This window comes from Thalassophryne amazonica, chromosome 14 (assembly GCF_902500255.1).
Source record: "Thalassophryne amazonica chromosome 14, fThaAma1.1, whole genome shotgun sequence".
Lineage (NCBI taxonomy): Eukaryota > Metazoa > Chordata > Actinopteri > Batrachoidiformes > Batrachoididae > Thalassophryne > Thalassophryne amazonica.
This window is the reverse complement of record NC_047116.1, coordinates 58,155,005-58,173,151: the sequence shown is the minus strand read 5'-3', so window position 1 is coordinate 58,173,151 and position 18,147 is coordinate 58,155,005. Positions and strand designations below refer to the sequence as shown.

Sequence of the window (18,147 nt, the reverse complement as noted above, 5' to 3'; positions counted from 1 at the left end):
AATAAGACGACAGAAGCCTGTGTATGTTACCTTCACCATGTGCATGTCCACACCGTACATTTCTAGCCACTTAGCTTTATTCAGGTAGTTAATTTCAGCTTGGGCTGGTGTTTGACCTCTAGAAAAGAGGAAAAGGTAAAAAGAAAAAGCAAACAAAAAAATTATAGTAATAAACAGGATAGTTATGCTACAATAAAAACAAGTACATCCTTCTGGGCTTCTTTTATACTGTGGTATTTTATGTAGTGCTCAATCCAGTGGTGAACCAAAGGTAGGTAAGTAAGTAAGTAAATTTTATTTATATAGCACCTTTCACAGACAAGAGCCACAAGGTGCTTCACAACATAAAAGCAGAGTACACCACATAAAACATCAGACAATGGCCGAGACATAAAAACATAAAACATAACATAGGATCATAGAGCAGCCTAAAAGCTAAGCAAACGCTTGAGTAAAAAAGAAAGTCTTAAGTTGGCTTTTAAAAGTATCGACAGAGTCCAGTGAGCGCAGAGAGAGCGGGAGACCATTCTAAAGCCTGGGAGCAACAGCCTGGAAGGATCGCTCTCCTCTGGTTGCAAAATGGGTGCGAGGAACCATCAACAGATTTTGGTCCACAGACCTCAAAGCCCTGGCAGGGGCATAAGGCTGGATGAGGTCACAGATATAGGGAGGCGCCTGGCCATGTAGAGCTCTAAAAGTTAAAACCAAAATTTTAAAATTGATCCTGAAGGACACTGGCAGCCAATGAAGCTCCTTTAAAATTGGGGAAATATGAGTCTTTCTGTTAGCTTGTGTCAGAATTCTTGCTGCAGAGTTCTGTACCAACTGCAGTCGACGCAACTCCTTCTTGTTTAGACATGAAAACAAACTGTTACAATAGTCTAAACGTGTTGACATAAAAGCATGAATAATAAGCTCTAAATCATTTCGAGACACCATTTTCCTGAGCTTAGAGATATTTCTTAATTGAAAGAAGCAATTCCTCGTCAGCTCTTTACAATGCTGTACCAACGACATGTCTTTGTCAAAAATGACACCCAGGTTTCGAAGACATGATTTAGCAGACTGGCCCAGGTCTCCCAAGTACTGCTGAATACCTGGAAGATGGGCATCAGGGGCAATAACCAATGTCTCTGTTTTGTCTGCGTTAAGCTGAAGAAAGTTATTCGTTAGCCATTGTTTAATTTCCGCCAAACAATGGAGGAGGGAATCAAGCCTCTTAATCTCAGATGGCTTAAAGGAGCAGTAAAGGTGGATGTCATTCGCAAATAACTGGTAAGAGACATCAGTAGATCTTTGAATGATCCTACCTAAAGGGATCAAATACAATAAAAACAAAATGGGGCCCAATACAGAACCCTGAGGGACTCCACATAACATGTCCGCAGACGCTGACCTTATCTGGTTAGCAAAAACGCTAAAGCTGCGCCCAGACAGATATGAAAAAAAACCACCGAAGAACTGACCCCGACAGTCCGACATGATCCCTCAGTCTATTCAGCAGGACCTGGTGGTCAACAGTATCAAAGGCAGAGGACAAATCCAAAAGAACCAACACGGTGGACTTCCCAGCATCAGCAGACATCATAATGTCGCTGGACAGTTTCAAAAGAGCCGTTTCCGTAGAGTGTTGTCTACGAAAACCGGACTGAAAGCTGTCATGAATGTTATTCTGATCCAGGAAGAGTGTCAGTTGGTCTGAAACCACCATCTCGAGGATCTTGGACAGGAATGGGAGCTTAGAAACAGGTCTAAAACTACTTAGCTCCATTTGATTTAAACCTGGTTTTTTCAGTAGAGGCAACACTATGGCATGCTTAAAAGCACTGGGAAACACACCGGTGGACAAAGATTTACCATTCTAGTAATGCACGGACCAATTACCTCAAATACTTTAATAAAGAGCCTGTAGGGAAGGATGTCCAATGAGCAAGAGGAAGGTTTCATCTTGCTCACCAATGCTGAAATATCAGCAAGTGTCACAGCCCTAAATGAAGACCAAATGCTGGGAGCAGGCTCAATAACAATAGAAGTACCACACAGGGAGGGTGGAATTTTATCCTTAATCAACTAAGCAGAGGCAGCACCAACGTGCTGCGCACAGTTGTCAAACCGTGAAGGAGGTCTGTGGCACTGAATGAAATATGCAAAGTGAAGTTACGGAATGCCACTTTTGGCTCATTCTGTTTTATTCCGGGGAAATGTCTACATTAAACCAAGTTTTGCAATAACTTGCACTGCATCACAATGAATCAAATCATTCTTGAATCGTACCATTGCCTATGTATCTCAATACATAGTGTATGATTTTATAAAGGCATGTTCCACACCCCTACCACAGTCAATTTGGATCCATATTGGCAAAGAACACAATTACACCCCATTTACACTGAGTTCACGACCGAGTTGTGATCGAAAAATTGCCTGTGCTCGCCATCACTCTCATAACTCCCACTGGGGTTGGAGGCTGGTCACAATGGGGTCTCTATGGTCGGAAAAATGATCCCTCTTGGTCACCATCACTCCCCATCAGTCAGGTGTGCAAGTGTTCTGAACTGTTTAAAACACTCACACATGTGTGACCAGTTAACAGATACATGGGTCTCATAACACTGGTCAACAATTTTTTTTTTCTTGCATGGACTTTGTGAACTGATTTAGCGTCATTTTGGGATGCTCAATCTGAGCTCAGATTTCCTCAATCACATCATGTTTTTTGCAATCTGCATGTTCTGTATTGATGAATTACTCAAAAATTGCTCATTCACTCACAAGTTTGCTGCCACTAATCATGCACAAAAGCAGCTACAAAAGCATAGTTTTTAAACCAGGTTCGGAAAATGTCAACAAGAGCCATAATATTGTTTCTGGTGCTGTAGAGCTGTGCGAGACTGCAGCTTTTGCTTCAATGCTTGATATGAGAAATGTATTTTCATATCTCAAAAATGTGATGTGATTGTCAAAAACTAAGATTTGGATTCAACACCCCCAAATTACCCAAAATCCACTGAAAAACTCCATGCAAGAAAAATCGTGTCGACCAGTGTAATCAGTCTTGATAAACTCTCAAACATCTCAACTCACTCTCAATCCCGTGGGTTGTAATAGACGCTCAATTGACCCTGCATAGGGTTGCATCAATGATTGTGGACATTAACATATTTTTCAATCGCACAATTCAGTCGCAATGCAAGCTTAGCGTAAACGCAAATAACAGATCACAACGGAAACCAGCCAAGAGTTGTGAGAGTTGATAAAATGTGATGTTCTTGCAAGTCTCAGTTTGGTATAAACGGGGAATTACACAGTGAAAAGTTCATTTTATGTTTCTAAAAGAAAACTGAAAAAAGAATAGATTAACTGCATATATTTGAGTCTTTTTGAAATGCGCATTAGTACCGCGCATGTGGGAACTGTGAGCTTCGCTCCCGCTTGGTAACCAAATCTAGGTAGCCTGATTATGTGTGTTATGGGAGCCGTGCTGTATTAAGTGCATTTAAACCTTAAGTTCAGGTGAAGAGTAAACATGTCAGGTGCATACTGCACTATTGTTGACTGTGCAGACGTTACTATACACTTGAAAGGTGATGTAAAAGCCGGTATGATATTCAAAATTGTGAGCACAAAGCTCAGGAATGCACATGCGAACAATTGTTTGTTGGGGGAGGTGATGGTCTAGTGGTTAACGCGTTGGGCTTGAGACCAGAAGATCCTAGGTTCAAATCCCAGCCTGACTGGAAAATCACTAAGGGCCCTTGGGCAAGGTCTTTAATCCCCTATTGCTCCCGGTGTGCAGTGAGCCTTGTATGGCAGCACGATGACATCGGGGTGAATGTGAGGCATTATTGGTAAAGCGCTTTGAGCGTCTGATGCAGATGGAAAAGCGCTGTATAAATGCTGTCCATTTACCATTTACACAACTTTCCTACGGAGAAGAAAAACCTAGAATGGTTAAGAAATGGAATAAAATGCCAATTCTAGTTATCAGTCAGTTTAATGACATGAACGCAACACTGAACAAGACTTAACCTTCCTTGTCAAGCCTCTTTGAGAGTACTCTCTCATCATTTCCCATCAAATATTGAGCCATGTCCGCATACATTTACACCAGTATTTTTGGCAATCCATCAATCGTTAGTTTCAGGAGGTCGGGAGTAACAAGTACTCATAATCTTGTCTGATTTGTTTCACCTCTTCTTCACCGATTAAAACACAGGGCTAATTTGCAGTTACCGTGCTAACATAATAGGTTTGTCCTTATCTTTCCCATGAACATGGAGATCTCAGCTCGCCGCTTATAAAAAAAAAAAGGTTCAATTCATCAACTTTCCATCTTTTAAAATTATCTAAACTTCACAGATCATTAATGTTTGTACTGAAATCTGCCATCTTCCCCATGTTGGTTGGTCGCGGTGGTAGCCAATCAATCCCCCAATGCATGGCACAGATAGAGATGTGCAATTCCCTTATTATAAATGCTTCTGAACACTTTAAGTTGCATTTACAGAGGCAGAAGGCCCATCTGTAGAGTACTATACATTATTATGAGGCCTTACCTGCACTCCTTCCACATGTTGTAGATAGCCAGCTCTACATCCTCTGTCTGGTTGGGGATGAAACGAAATTCTGACACCAGGTCTAGGTTATGCTCAATTGGCTCACAATCACCTAGCTCAGCTGAAAAAGAGACCCACAAAAATCATCCTTAGTTCTCAGCGTACACTGTCAAAGTTACCCAACATTCAATCACACCCAGTATTACAAAATGTAAATACTTCATATATTGCTACCATCATTAATTTAGTGATGTTTTAGATTAGTGTCCAGGTCAAACATCAAAGTTATGGCAAACCTATTTAGCTCAATACAAATCCACCATCAAGTGCAACCCCAAACTACTCGAGTTCAACAACACAGTTCCTGCACCCTAAATGTTACAAGTATGATGGAATGTGCACCTTCACTGTTAATTTGGTGTATGATTCATCATGCTCAAAATGACAATAAAGCACCTTTAAAGCTAGCGGTGTTACGATACATTAGCTCCATGACACACCTATCACGATTCAATACATAATTACATCACTGGGTGGAATCAAACCCCAGACCTTCCTTCTATGAAGCAAGAGTGCTAACCACTGAGACACTGTGCTGCCTCTGTAGAAAGTAATGCGGTGAATGTTTTAACATGATAGATACAAATATTCTCAACCACAATTTTTAAGTACATCCTGTGGGACACAGCGTAGTACCATCTCAGAATAAACTGTAATACTTGATGTCATCTGTTTCCTATTCATACATTTTATAAATAGTTTATTATTGTTCTGTCAGAAGCCAATATTTCTTCCATACAGTTGTTGCAGTTTCATGGTATCACAATACTATTTTTTCCAGCCTCGCTTTTTTATTTTTACAAAAACAATTCAGTAAGGTCTTGATGATATAACTATCACGAGTCACAATGCATCATTACACCCTTAATTAAAGCCTAGCTCAACAACACTGGAACCAGAAAAAAACTACAAAGAATTGTGGCAGCAGTTAATGAATAAACAAAATTCCTCCAGGGAACACCACAAAGAATTTGTCCACATACTGGGGCAAGGAGGACAAACAATGTGATTCTCTTTCAGTCGCTTCAAAAGGTGGCAGAGTTTAATGACCAGAAATGTGAAAGAAGACTCAAAGAAGGGCACACTGGCAAAGAAATGTTAGGACGTATAAACAGGAATATTTTTTTGAAAACATGTACAGTTCTTATCTCAAACACTATAACGGAGGAAAATAAAATTTCGATCTCAATGCCATTCTGATCTCAAGTGTTTGTGTAGTTTGCTTGGAGATCTTCACCATCTAGTCCAGCTGTGAACAAAGCCTTTGGGTATTACAGAAGGGACGTAAGAAATCCAACAACACCACAAATATGAAAAAGAAGAAAGTGAAAAAGGGAGGATGTGAAACTGAGGGAAAGAACAAGTGTTGGATTAGGGGGGCCCTTGAAAAGGATGGTGCACTAATGAGCTGGCATTTACCCATCAGACTGTATGTGTGTGTGTATATACACACACACACACACACACACACACACACACACACACACACACACACACACACACACACACACACACACACACACACACACACACACGCGCAATCCCATTTCAGACATTCCTAGTGGCTCCAAGTCTGTTTAACTGAAGACCTACACGTCATATTGCTTTGCAAATAAACAGCTTTATAGCCAATAATCCATAACATGTTTATTTTGAAAGCCCTGCACTTTCTGGTGTTCAATCATTGGTGACTGAGCAATTGCACCTGGTGTTACGTACTAGATGACAAAACTGCCATGAATAAGTACAATATTACTGCTATTTTAGAAATACTGTGGGAAGTTTTGGCAGCTGGAAAACCATTGCCAATATCAGCGTTTGGAAATTTGGAGTCCCTAAAACATCAAAATAAAACATTGGTTTTCCCTTGTCATTTGATGAACTCCAAAATTATTTATTTTATATATTAAAGTTCATAATGTGTTTAAAGCAGTTGTCTTTGTGATGACACAAACCTGTTTTGTTCTGGAGAGAATTTGCAGCAATTATTGTTTGATTTGAGAACTGAAATGATAAAGTTGAAGAGTTGGTATGACATGAACAAAGTGTCATTAAATTGGTCTAAGACTAAAAAGACGTTATTTGGAAATTATGAACAGGATGTACAAATACAGTTAAATATACTTGGGGTAAATACAGGTTGTGTCAAGGAGACTAAGTTGTTAGGTGTGATTCTTGACGATAGAATGAACTGGAAAGCGCATATTCAACATATCCAAAAGAAAGTTTCTAAAAGTATTGCAGTATTAAATATGTATTGTGCATTGACTGCCCCTTACTTGACTTCCTGTGCTGACGTTTGGGGTAATAACTATAAAAGTACATTACAATCATCATTCATCCTTCAAAGAAGAGCATTAAGAATAATTAACAATTCAGGGTTTCTGGATCATACCAATCTATTGTTTATTAAATCAAAGATATTAAAACTTTATGATATGATTTCATTTAAGACTGTTCAGTTGATGCATAAAGCGAAAAATAAACAATTACCTTTCAGAATTCCAGAATATTTTACGCAGAGAGAAGGAATGTATAATTTAAGGGGTTCCTATTATTTTAAAATTGCTGGCGCTAGGATGACTAGGAGGTGCTTCTGTGTCTCAATTTGTGGCCCCCCCCCCCAAAAAGGGAATAATTTACCAGAGAAACTTAAGCGATGTCCAGATATCAACCGGTTCAAATATTTACACAAAGAAATGGTATTTTTTAGATATGTATTAGATGAAAGTGGTTGAGTTGTGTTATATGGAGATGCTGTTATACTGGAACCTTTGTTTTTTTTTTTTAGTTTGTTTTGGGTGCTGTCTGGAGAAATATTTAACTTCTTTTATCTGTAGCTATGTGCTGTTGTTGTTCAGACTGTGTTTGGATATAAACGTCTGTGATCAGGCATATATGCTTGGTTTGATTTGACTTTATACAGGGGTGTAGGCGTTGATAAGCATTGGTTCTGTCTTCACCTATAGGCACCATGTATTTTGTTTATTTTCTCATATTTCTTTTTGCCTTTGACTTTTCTGTTATGAGTTTGGTTGTTTGTATATGAGTGAATTTCTGTTATACATGAGTGTCTAATAAATTCAAATCAATGATTTTAATGTTCAAATGCAATTTACAACTGAATCCAACACATTTACATTTCCTGCACTGTATAAACAGCTTATTTTTACTAATACTATTTCCACTTCTACATTTTATAATAGCTGCTGCAATGTCTTGGTATTTAATGTATGCGCTTGTGTTCTGTAATCCTCTGATATGCTATCAAGCTCTGTAACACAACTTTAAGATTAGCACTGTGGCGTGTTGGTGCATGTTTGTTATACATGCCTAAATTCTTCACATAATACATTGACACTTCTAGATTTGCTTAAAAAAAAAAAAAGAAACTTTCTGCACACTGCACTTTACAGGCCATATTGGATGCACACTTAACTGGAAACCATATAAATATATGGAGACTTGGGCATTCCAGATAGAAATACCTGGCTTGCTATACGAAGCAGATTTCTTAATAAGTAGATTCCTAATGACAGTAATTAAGTCCTTAATATTTGTTGCATTTTCCTGTCAACTGAGAGACTGTGTTAAATCAAACCCTGTATAATGTTGACTGTGCACACACACACACACACACACACACACACACACACACACACACACACACACACACACACACGCCCAAGCTGTCTGCGTCCTGTAAAAAATCATTTCCAAAAACTCAGAGTGTGAGGGGAAATCTATTATCAAATACAAATGAGAAATAATCAACAGTGATGAAAGCTAAATATAGTCTTCAGAGAACTTTGTTGTGAAAATAATGAAGCAAAGCTGACTTCAGATCAAACCGCCTGTTTCATCTTGATGGAGAATACACAGTAAGCCTGAGAAAACCTCACCATTTTATAAATCACATTTACCTGAAAATCAGAGGGGGGAGGGGGGCTATATAAAATGCATCAACAGTTTTAAACCCTAATGAAAGTAGTGTTCTTACAGGGATAATCTGAAAAGCTATAACCAAATGTGGAGAAAATAAACAGAACTTACCTTGTAGAGAGAAGGCAGCTAGCTCCACTGTTGTCTCAAAGGGACATTCTAGCCTGAATAAAAACACAGGGAGAATCAGTGAAAAGGCAGACAGACTTCCCCATGACCCTCACAGACGAGACCATCACTTCCCATTGGTAGATTATCAGCAAAATAATGCACACTTCTCAATGCTAGTAATAGTCTATTTAAACCCCCTTTACAGAGGGACGGGTCTGTCCAGCGGTCCATAGGCGATCATGAAATCACATTGAACGCCCAAAGAGGCAGTCAGCTGCCACCAAGACCTTAACAAGATCCTCTCCATATTCTCTCACAAACCGCCATGATCTCAGTGGTTGCCATGAAGTATGAAGCTGCACCTGATTTCCACAAGAGAGTCACCAATTGCAGAAGACGCACAAACACCACACAGGCCACACAAAAACACCTCACAAAGCACCCCATGACTACCCAACAGGCACACAGTGACCCTGACACTGTTCAGTGTCATTAGCTAATATGCGTAGCTTCTCCAAAAATATTATTTTCACTCATAGTAAGAGCAACATAACACTTAACTAAACTGACTAAACCAATTTAACTACAAAAACAAATCAGCAACACTAACAACACTGTTTAACATAACATGAGCCACAATAACATTTAAAACCTTAAAACCATGAGCTCCCATGGTGGATTGAAGCATAATGTCCATTGTTTACTGGTTAGCTAAATTTGCTCATCTCTCCAGAAATATTTCTCTCATCAACTTCCCGTTTTGAAGCTATACACACGCACGCAGAGGCCACTTGGATATTGTAATATAGATAAATGTCTCAAAAAGCAGTTTAACATTTGCAAGTCAAGGATTGCAAAAACAATATTTCCCACAATAAATGCAAAATGACTTTTCTGTCATATCATGCAGCCTGAGTACTTTCCAAGGACAGCAGTCACAAAGTGCTTCAGAGTCTGCCTTTATTGCTTTTAGCTACCGATGTGGCTGACAGAGTACAGAGGGGTGACACAGGACTTTGTGGACTGTATCAGTGGAACCGCCTACACATCAATGCGGGGAAAACCAAAGAGTTGGTGGTGGACTTCTACAGACAAAAGAGCTCTCCCGCAACACCGGTGAAGATCCAGGGAATGGATACTGAGATAGTGGACTCTTAAGTACATGGGTGTTCACCTAAACGATAATCCGGACTGCTAGAACAACACTACTGCACTTTATAAGAAAGGCCAGAGCAGACTCTACCTGCTGAGGCGACTCAGGTCCTTTGAAGTGCAGGGGATGCTCCTGAGGAACTTCTTTGATTCTGTAGTGGCATCAGCAATTTTTTACAGAGTGGTCTGCTAGAGCAGCAGTACCACAAGTGCTGAGAGGAGGAGACTTGACAAAGTGATTAGGAAGCCCAGCTCTGTCCTGGGAAGGCCCCTGGACTCAGTGCAGGAGGTGGGAGACAGGAGGATGATGGCTAAGCTGTCATCCCTGCTGGAGAATACCTCCCTCCACATGCGTGACATCCTGACTGCACTGAAAAGCTCCTTCAGTGACGGGCTGCTCCACCCAAAGAGCACGAAGGAGCAACACTACAGGTCCTTCCTTCCTGCTGCTGTCAGACTCCACAGCCAGCAACAGATCACTCAAATCATTAATATCATTATAGTAACAATTTTTCAACCATTTACAAAAATACTACACATTCTGTGCAATAACACACACTTGTGTGCAACATCACTTGAACACTCATTTGCAATATTACAAAACCTTCTTTCTGTTTGTATATAGCGTAATATGTTGTACTGTATATATTGTTGTTTGTCACAGAACCTGACTTCTGTATTTTGGTCATTATTTTTCTTTTACCTGATTTTTGCATAGTTGCACTGTTGTTCTGTGACTGCCCCTGTGCTGCTGTAACATTGTAAATTTCCCCGTCATGGGACTATTAAAGGATTATGTTATCTTACTCTTTTGCTTTTAATTGTGCTTTGTTACACATCATAAAACTTGCAATATGATGTAATATCTCTAAATTTCTTACAGAAAAAAGTGTTGATAAAGTTTAAGTGTGTTTTAAGGAAAGTATCACAGTTAGCCTCCCCAATTTTAAGCAGAGTGCTGCAACAGCATTTTTCTTTCACAATGAAGCTCTTGCTGTAGTGTTATTGCAGCTTCCACCACTATGATGTTAAAGCACTTATTATGAAGCGCATTTAATCTCTATTCAGGTGTCATTTTACAAATTATACTTTCTCGTTCATGAAACAGGAAAAGTGAAAATGCTACACCTGTGCACAACAGCTCTATTTGCTCATGTTTGCATAGGCTTGTAGTGCACTGATTTAACAATTTTTTTAGTGCGAAATGTATGTCAGATACACAACATAATAGCTGGCTGGTGCACATTAAAGATGGCTGAAAATTGTGATAATTGCTTACTTGCCACTGAGGATGTCTTGCTTCAACTGTAATACAAAAAGGTATCTGAAAGAAAGAAGAAAAAAGTTAAAAATGGTGCCAAAAAAAGTTCACAGTTTGCTGAAATATGCCTGCAATAAACAACAACAATAATAATAATAATAATGACTTTCAAAGCTGCAATGATGTGGGGTTTAAAATCCAAGACAAAGTCAAGTGTGTGCATGTCAATTAACCTACCGAGTGAGCTCTTCATGCAAATTGTTTGGCTCTGACGAGTAGAATTTGACTCTCATGTGAAGGCAGTACGGTGGTCCAACTAAACAAAAATATAAATAAGAGAAACAGCCACGTGATAATGTTACTACTCAACAAAAATTAGAGCAACTGTACTGAAAAAGTAGGAGAGGCATGCGAAAGAAAATACACAAAATTCAATCTTCCAAACAAACTTTTATTATGAATACCTTTCCAAAACTGTATCTTGTCTAAAACTACAGTGTGCACAGAGAGAAACAGAGGATGCTTTGACTTCAAGGGTTTGGGGAAATTGGAAATAAATCAAAAAGCAGGATCTCAACATACTTACTTTTGACTTGTTTTTTGATACTTTTTGTCACATCAAGCCAATGCTGAAAAAATAAAGTAAGTGACACCCTTTAATGTGTGTATGTAACAAAAAGCAACAGTAGATTTAACAATGCTGTTATAGCAGTAAGTAAAGCAAAACAAACAATACTTTAGTTTACATCTGATATGGCACTCAACATCTAACATCTGCTCTATCTACAGTTCAGTTATGTGTGTTACTAACTAACTGAATAAAAACTTGCAGGAAAACGTAAAACAAAAAAGAAGAAGCAACAAACAGTTCAATATTTTCTTCTGTGCTGTAATTCCTGGTAGAGAGTTCAGACTTTACGAGGCATGAACAATGTGAAAGAGCAGCGTGAGCATGTGTGTGAGAAAACACAAGTCCTCCATTAGAGCATTCTGAGTCCTCTCCCCCACATTCCTTACTCTAGCCATCCGTCTCTCTCACTCACACTTTATCTTAACTGTAGCGCCATCTCCCACCCTTTTTGCTCTTTTCTCAACCCTTCTGTTCTGCTGCGTCTTTCCTCTCCCTCCGTGGCCTTTTCAGAGAACCAGTGTAAAGAAACAGGTTTGCTGGAAGACCAATAGCTTAAAGCCGTTTGTCTTGGATCACAGCCTGATTCCTGGAGCTGACAACAGTACCATAACCGATCCTCTTAGTCCATTCACTCACAGGCAAAGCCACTGCCCCAACTATTCTCTTCGCTGCTTAAATAGTGACTTCATCTTAAATGAAAGCAAGAATGAAACATTCCAAATTAATCCTTTTCAATGAGCAGCAAATACTGTCAATCACATCATGCTGTTTTCAATAAATATGGGCAGTGGCTTATGTTTCAATATTGGCATTTGACAATAAGTTCAGTTGTTATCTGAAAGCTAAAAATTATACAAAAGTAATAAGACCCAACGAAATGTGGCCTACAGAATAACAAACAAATGCTCTGAGAGCACATTATCTCCCACTGGCAAATGCTACTTTTGTACAAGTGGTTGTCACGTTCTGATAACATTTCAAGGAATTGTACAGTTTCCCAAAATTCCTCCTTAAAATCAAATCGAATCAATTTTATTTATATAGCGCCAAATCACAACAAACAGTTGCCCCAAGGCGCTTTATATTGTAAGGCCAGGCCATACAATAATTACGGAAAAACCCCAACGGTCAAAACGACCCCCTGTGAGCAAGCACTTGGCGACAGTGGGAAGGAAAAACTCCCTTTTAACAGGAAGAAACCTCCAGCAGAACCAGGCTCAGGGAGGGGCAGTCTTCTGCTGGGACTGGTTGGGGCTGAGGGAGAGAACCAGGAAAAAGACATGCTGTGGAGGGGAGCAGAGATCAATCACTAATGATTAAATGCAGAGTGGTGCATACAGAGCAAAAAGAGAAAGAAACACTCAGTGCATCATGGGAACCCCCCAGCAGTCTAAGTTTATAGCAGCATAACTAAGAGATGGTTTAGGGTCACCTGATCCAGCCCTAACTATAAGCTTTAGCAAAAAGGAAAGTTTTAAGCCTAATCTTAAAAGTAGAGAGGGTGTCTGTCTCCCTGATCTGAATTGGGAGTTGATTCCACAGGAGAGGAGCCTGAAAGCTGAAGGCTCTGCCTCCCATTCTACTCTTACAAACCCTAGGAACTACAAGTAAGCCTGCAGTCTGAGAGCGAAGCGCTTTATTGGGGTGATATGGTACTATGAGGTCCCTAAGATAAGACGGGACCTGATTATTCAAAACCTTATAAGTAAGAAGAAGAATTTTAAATTCTATTCTAGAATTAATAGGAAGCCAATGAAGAGAGGCCAATATGGGTGAGATATGCTCTCTCCTTCTAGTCCCTGTCAGTACTCTAGCTGCAGCATTTTGAATTAACTGAAGGCTTTTCAGGGAACTTTTAGGACAACCTGATAATAATGAATTACAATAGTGCAGCCTAGAGAAAATAAATGCATGAATTAGTTTTTCAGCATCACTCTGAGACAGACCTTTCTAATTTTGGAGATATTGCGCAAATGCAAAAAAGCAGTCTTACATATTTGTTTAATATGCACACTGAATGACATATCCTGATCAAAAATGACTCCAAGATTTCTCACAGTATTACTAGAGGTCAGGGTAATGCCATCCAGAGTAAGGATCTGGTTAGACACCATGTTTCTAAGATTTGTGGGGCCAAGTACAATAACTTCAGTTTTATCTGAGTTTAAAAGCAGGAAATTAGAGGTCATCCATGTCTTTATGTCTGTAAGACAATCCTGCAGTTTAGCTAATTGGTGTGTGTCCTCTGGCTTCATGGATAGATAAAGCTGGGTATCATCTGCGTAACAATGAAAATGTAAGCAATGCCGTCTAATAATACTGCCTAAGGGAAGCATGTATAAAGTGAATAAAATTGGTCCTAGCACAGAACCTTGTGGAACTCCATAATTAACCTTAGTCTGTGAAGAAGATTCCCCATTTACATGAACAAACTGTAATCTATTAGATAAATATGATTCAAACCACCGCAGCGCACTGCCTTTAATACCTATGGCATGCTCTAATCTCTGTAATAAAATTTTATGGTCAACAGTATCAAAAGCAGCACTGAGGTCTAACAGAACAAGCACAGAGATGAGTCCACTGTCTGAGGCCATAAGAAGATCATTTGTAACCTTCACTAATACTGTTTCTGTACTATGATGAATTCTAAAACCTGACTGAAACTCTTCAAATAGACCATTCCTCTGCAGATGATCAGTTAGCTGTTTTACAACTACCCTTTCAAGAATTTTTGAGAGAAAAGGAAGGTTGGAGATTGGCTTATAATTAGCTAAGATAGCTGGGTCAAGTGATGGCTTTTTAAGTAATGGTTTAATTACTGCCACCTTAAAAGCCTGTGGTACATAGCCAACTAATAAAGATAGATTGATCATATTTAAGATCGAAGCATTAAATAACGGTAGGGCTTCCTTGAGCAGCCTGGTAGGAATGGGGTCTAATAGACATGTTGATGGTTTGGAGGAAGTAACTAATGAAAATAACTCAGACAGAACAATCGGAGAGAAAGAGTCTAACCAAATACCGGCATCACTGAAAGCAGCCAAAGAGAACGATATGTCTTTGGGATGGTTATGAGTAATTTTTTTTTTAAAACATGAGAGGAGTTGATATCAGAACACGTATATACCCTTTTTCAGATGGGCGGACAGACAGACAGACATCACCACAATATAACCCCAATGTGGGGGATAAAACCTAAAACAAGAAAAATACATAACATTTGTAAAAGGCGATGGATATCCATTCTTACCAGCACTTGTGCAGAGTCCATGAACCGCAGTCCAAAATAGTCTTTCTCTATAATATCCAGATGGTACATGATCTGCTCAAACAACTCCTCACCTTTGGCTTTTTTCTGAAGGTGAGAGAAGAGCACAGGAATAATGTTTGTATCTGAGTGGAACACCATCAGCTCTTAAAATGCAACATTAACAAACAGTCAAGAAGAAACCACCTTGTACTGATGTGTTTCAGACTTTTTCCTCTCCCCCACCTCAAAAGCACAAAACTAAAGCTCAGACACTATAACTAGTTGTCCATTAAGCAAAGGGTTATGGGGTTCAGCCCTCAATTGCTGCTGAAAGTTAAAGTGTTCTTGAGCAAGACAATGAAATTTAAAACTACTTAATCCTGCTGTTTCTCGCTCCCACACAGACACCATATTGACGCAGGGGGAAAAGATGAGGCAATACAATGGAAAAAGGCAACAAAAGAACACATTTGCTTTTACTGAATTAATATTAGACTTGAAGCATTAGATTTTTTTCTTCACTTCCATGCCAATTACAGATCTGTGAACAAGCTCACAAAATAACCACCCCCGCTTGAGATATATAGTAGTAGATGAAATATCAGAGTTAAAAACTGGTCACGTTCAGTGTTGAAGAGATGTCTACAAGTCTGTTTATACGTGTATGACATATGATTTATAAAAAAAAAAAAAAAATACTAATTACTTCTCCTTGATGACACTGGCCTGGAAGTATTTTCCTTCATACACAGAGCCACAGTGTGCTACCACTACGTGATGTTTCTGGAAATCGACCATCTTGTCTCAGAGGAGTTACACTTACAATGTCCATATCATGTGATACATCCATTAAACACAACATTCTGATTACGTGCTTGCAGCAGGCACAAAAGTAATTCTGTTCATACACCAAATGGCTTGCTAATAGGAATATTGCTTATTTGAGACTGAAGCAGCATGCACAACAAGACAAACTGGTTTAAGAAATAATAAAATTATCATCAACAGAAATCATCTAATTTCAATTTCAGTTGCAACACAAAAACAGAAATTCATTTTGATTGACGTACACAACCACCATGTTTTGATCTGCGTTTCATCATTTTTAGTAATTTTTATTATACATCACTTTCAAATAGCATGTAAGTGCAGCACAAAAACACCAAACATTCAAATGGCAATTAAAAATAAATAAATGCAATGCATTGAAAAAATAAAATTTATAGAGCAATGCTAAAATACTCAGCTGTATGAGCATAGAAATAGGAAACAATGTGAACTTTTGAACTCTTAAAATAGGTCAAGGTTAGCCATCTTTGAAACTGTCCAAGGTCTGTGTCCCAAGAATGTTCCCTGTGAATTTGAAGACCTTGGCAATAACAGGACTGGACTTATGCTGAACACAGACAGACGGACAGACGCAAGCAAGGCCTTTGCAATACCCGATGGCCATATTTTGGCCTCAGGTAATAAAGACAAGAATTTCCCAAAAGAGAAAAATTACAAAACAGGAGTTATTCAAGTTAAATGGGTGTTGCTGCTTTTGATGACATGTACCAGTCTCAGCCTGTGTTTTTCATGCACTCTCCCTCTCTCTTTCTCACACATGCACACACACAGAGAGCCAGGAGGTTCAGCACCAGGGTTACCGCCGTAGTGATTCTTGATGTGTCCCAGACACTCAGCTGAGTGAAACAGGGCAGCTGCTTAAGGTACATCATGTTATTCTCTGTTCCCTGCCCTTGAGCAAATTATCAGTCCAACATAATTTTGTATATCAGTGTCCTGCTCCCCTCCAGACCCAAGGTAATTCCTCAGATTAACAACTTCATTGTGTGTTTTTGAAAACACTTTCTTATGCTGCCTTTTTAGTTTTTCCCAGATGAACCCTGCAGTAACTGTTACATTTTGTCTTAATTCTATAGCTTTGAATCGATTCCATACAAAGACATTTCAGCTTTATCATTTTACAGCCCTACAATGCTACAAACTGAGACAATGCAATTCAGCATTGTCTCTTGTGAGACATTTTCAGCTCATTTTTGTGATTGTAATGTTCAGTTCATCAAAAGCAGTAAAAATTGAGGGTTCTTCCAAATAAGTTCCCAGCATTATGAGTTCAATTGTGAGGTATGCTACTGACTGAACTCTGCCTTCCCCCAATCAAAGGAACATGGAAGAGTACATACACAATCCCCCCCAATCTGCACTGAAACTCTAAGACAAAAGAAAAGTATAGTAAGTCACAAAAGGATACTCCGTGCTACGCCATGTTAGCAAGTACAGTGGGACGTCGGTTTTGGAATTTAATTGGTTCCTAAATGTTGTTCTTAAGAGTTGTTCTTAAACCAAAACCAATTTTCCCATAAGAAACAATGTCAAATGGACAAATCCATTCCTGACCCCAAAAAGAACACTCTACCTTTTTAACAGCATTTGATGCATAAAAGACAGACAAAATACAAATAATATGCATAGTATCTTATTCAAAACACTGTACAGTAATTATAATAACTCTGGACGGATTTAATCTTGTACGCCAACAGCATGACCACTTTTAGCCATCGGTAGCTGCACATTTTTGCTCCACTTAATGTAGGATTACTGGAAAAAATAAGTGGCTCACAACTTTTAATGTCCACAACAAAGTAAACCGTTTAGGAGAACAGTTCCCAAAAATATGATTTAATAAACATCCGAAGACAGGCGTTGTTGTTTCTTCTTTAGAGTTTCTTGGCGGATTGCAACCCAACAAGGTGCATTACCACCACCTACTGCGGCGGAGGTGTTTGTGAACCAAGACTGTGTTCGAAAAGTGATGCATTTTTCATTCAAAAAAATATGTTCTTAAACAGAGCTGTTCTAATGCCGAGGTTCCACTGTATTACATATCTGTGGTTCCTCGACATCTTGCCTGGCGTGCTACCACAAGCTCTAATGATGTTCTTCAGTTCAGAGCTTCAGTGCATTTTGTTCTAAAAGCATCCACATTTATTGTTTTAATTTTTAAAGAACATTTTACAAATTAAGTACGAACCTCTTCCAAAAGAAACCTGGGACAAACCTGAGTGCTTAATATAACTGTGTGTGCTTTCAAAATATGTGTAAGTGAGGGACCACAGGCATTAGTTTCTCATATGCGCTCACCAAAGACAGCTCCTGGGCAGCTCAGGGAGGCAGG

At 39.1% G+C, this 18,147-nt stretch overlaps 1 protein-coding gene across 1 annotated transcript in view; it reads right to left on the bottom strand.

The window, feature by feature from the left end:
* The window catches only part of epb41l5 (erythrocyte membrane protein band 4.1 like 5), a 119,666-nt gene that overhangs the window by 69,612 nt on the left and 31,907 nt on the right, over positions 1-18,147 (bottom strand). The window contains 7 exon segments of the mRNA XM_034186242.1: positions 31-118; positions 4,557-4,677; positions 8,670-8,722; positions 11,101-11,145; positions 11,320-11,398; positions 11,669-11,711; positions 14,967-15,071. Coding sequence (XP_034042133.1) covers positions 31-118; positions 4,557-4,677; positions 8,670-8,722; positions 11,101-11,145; positions 11,320-11,398; positions 11,669-11,711; positions 14,967-15,071 — 534 coding nt within the window.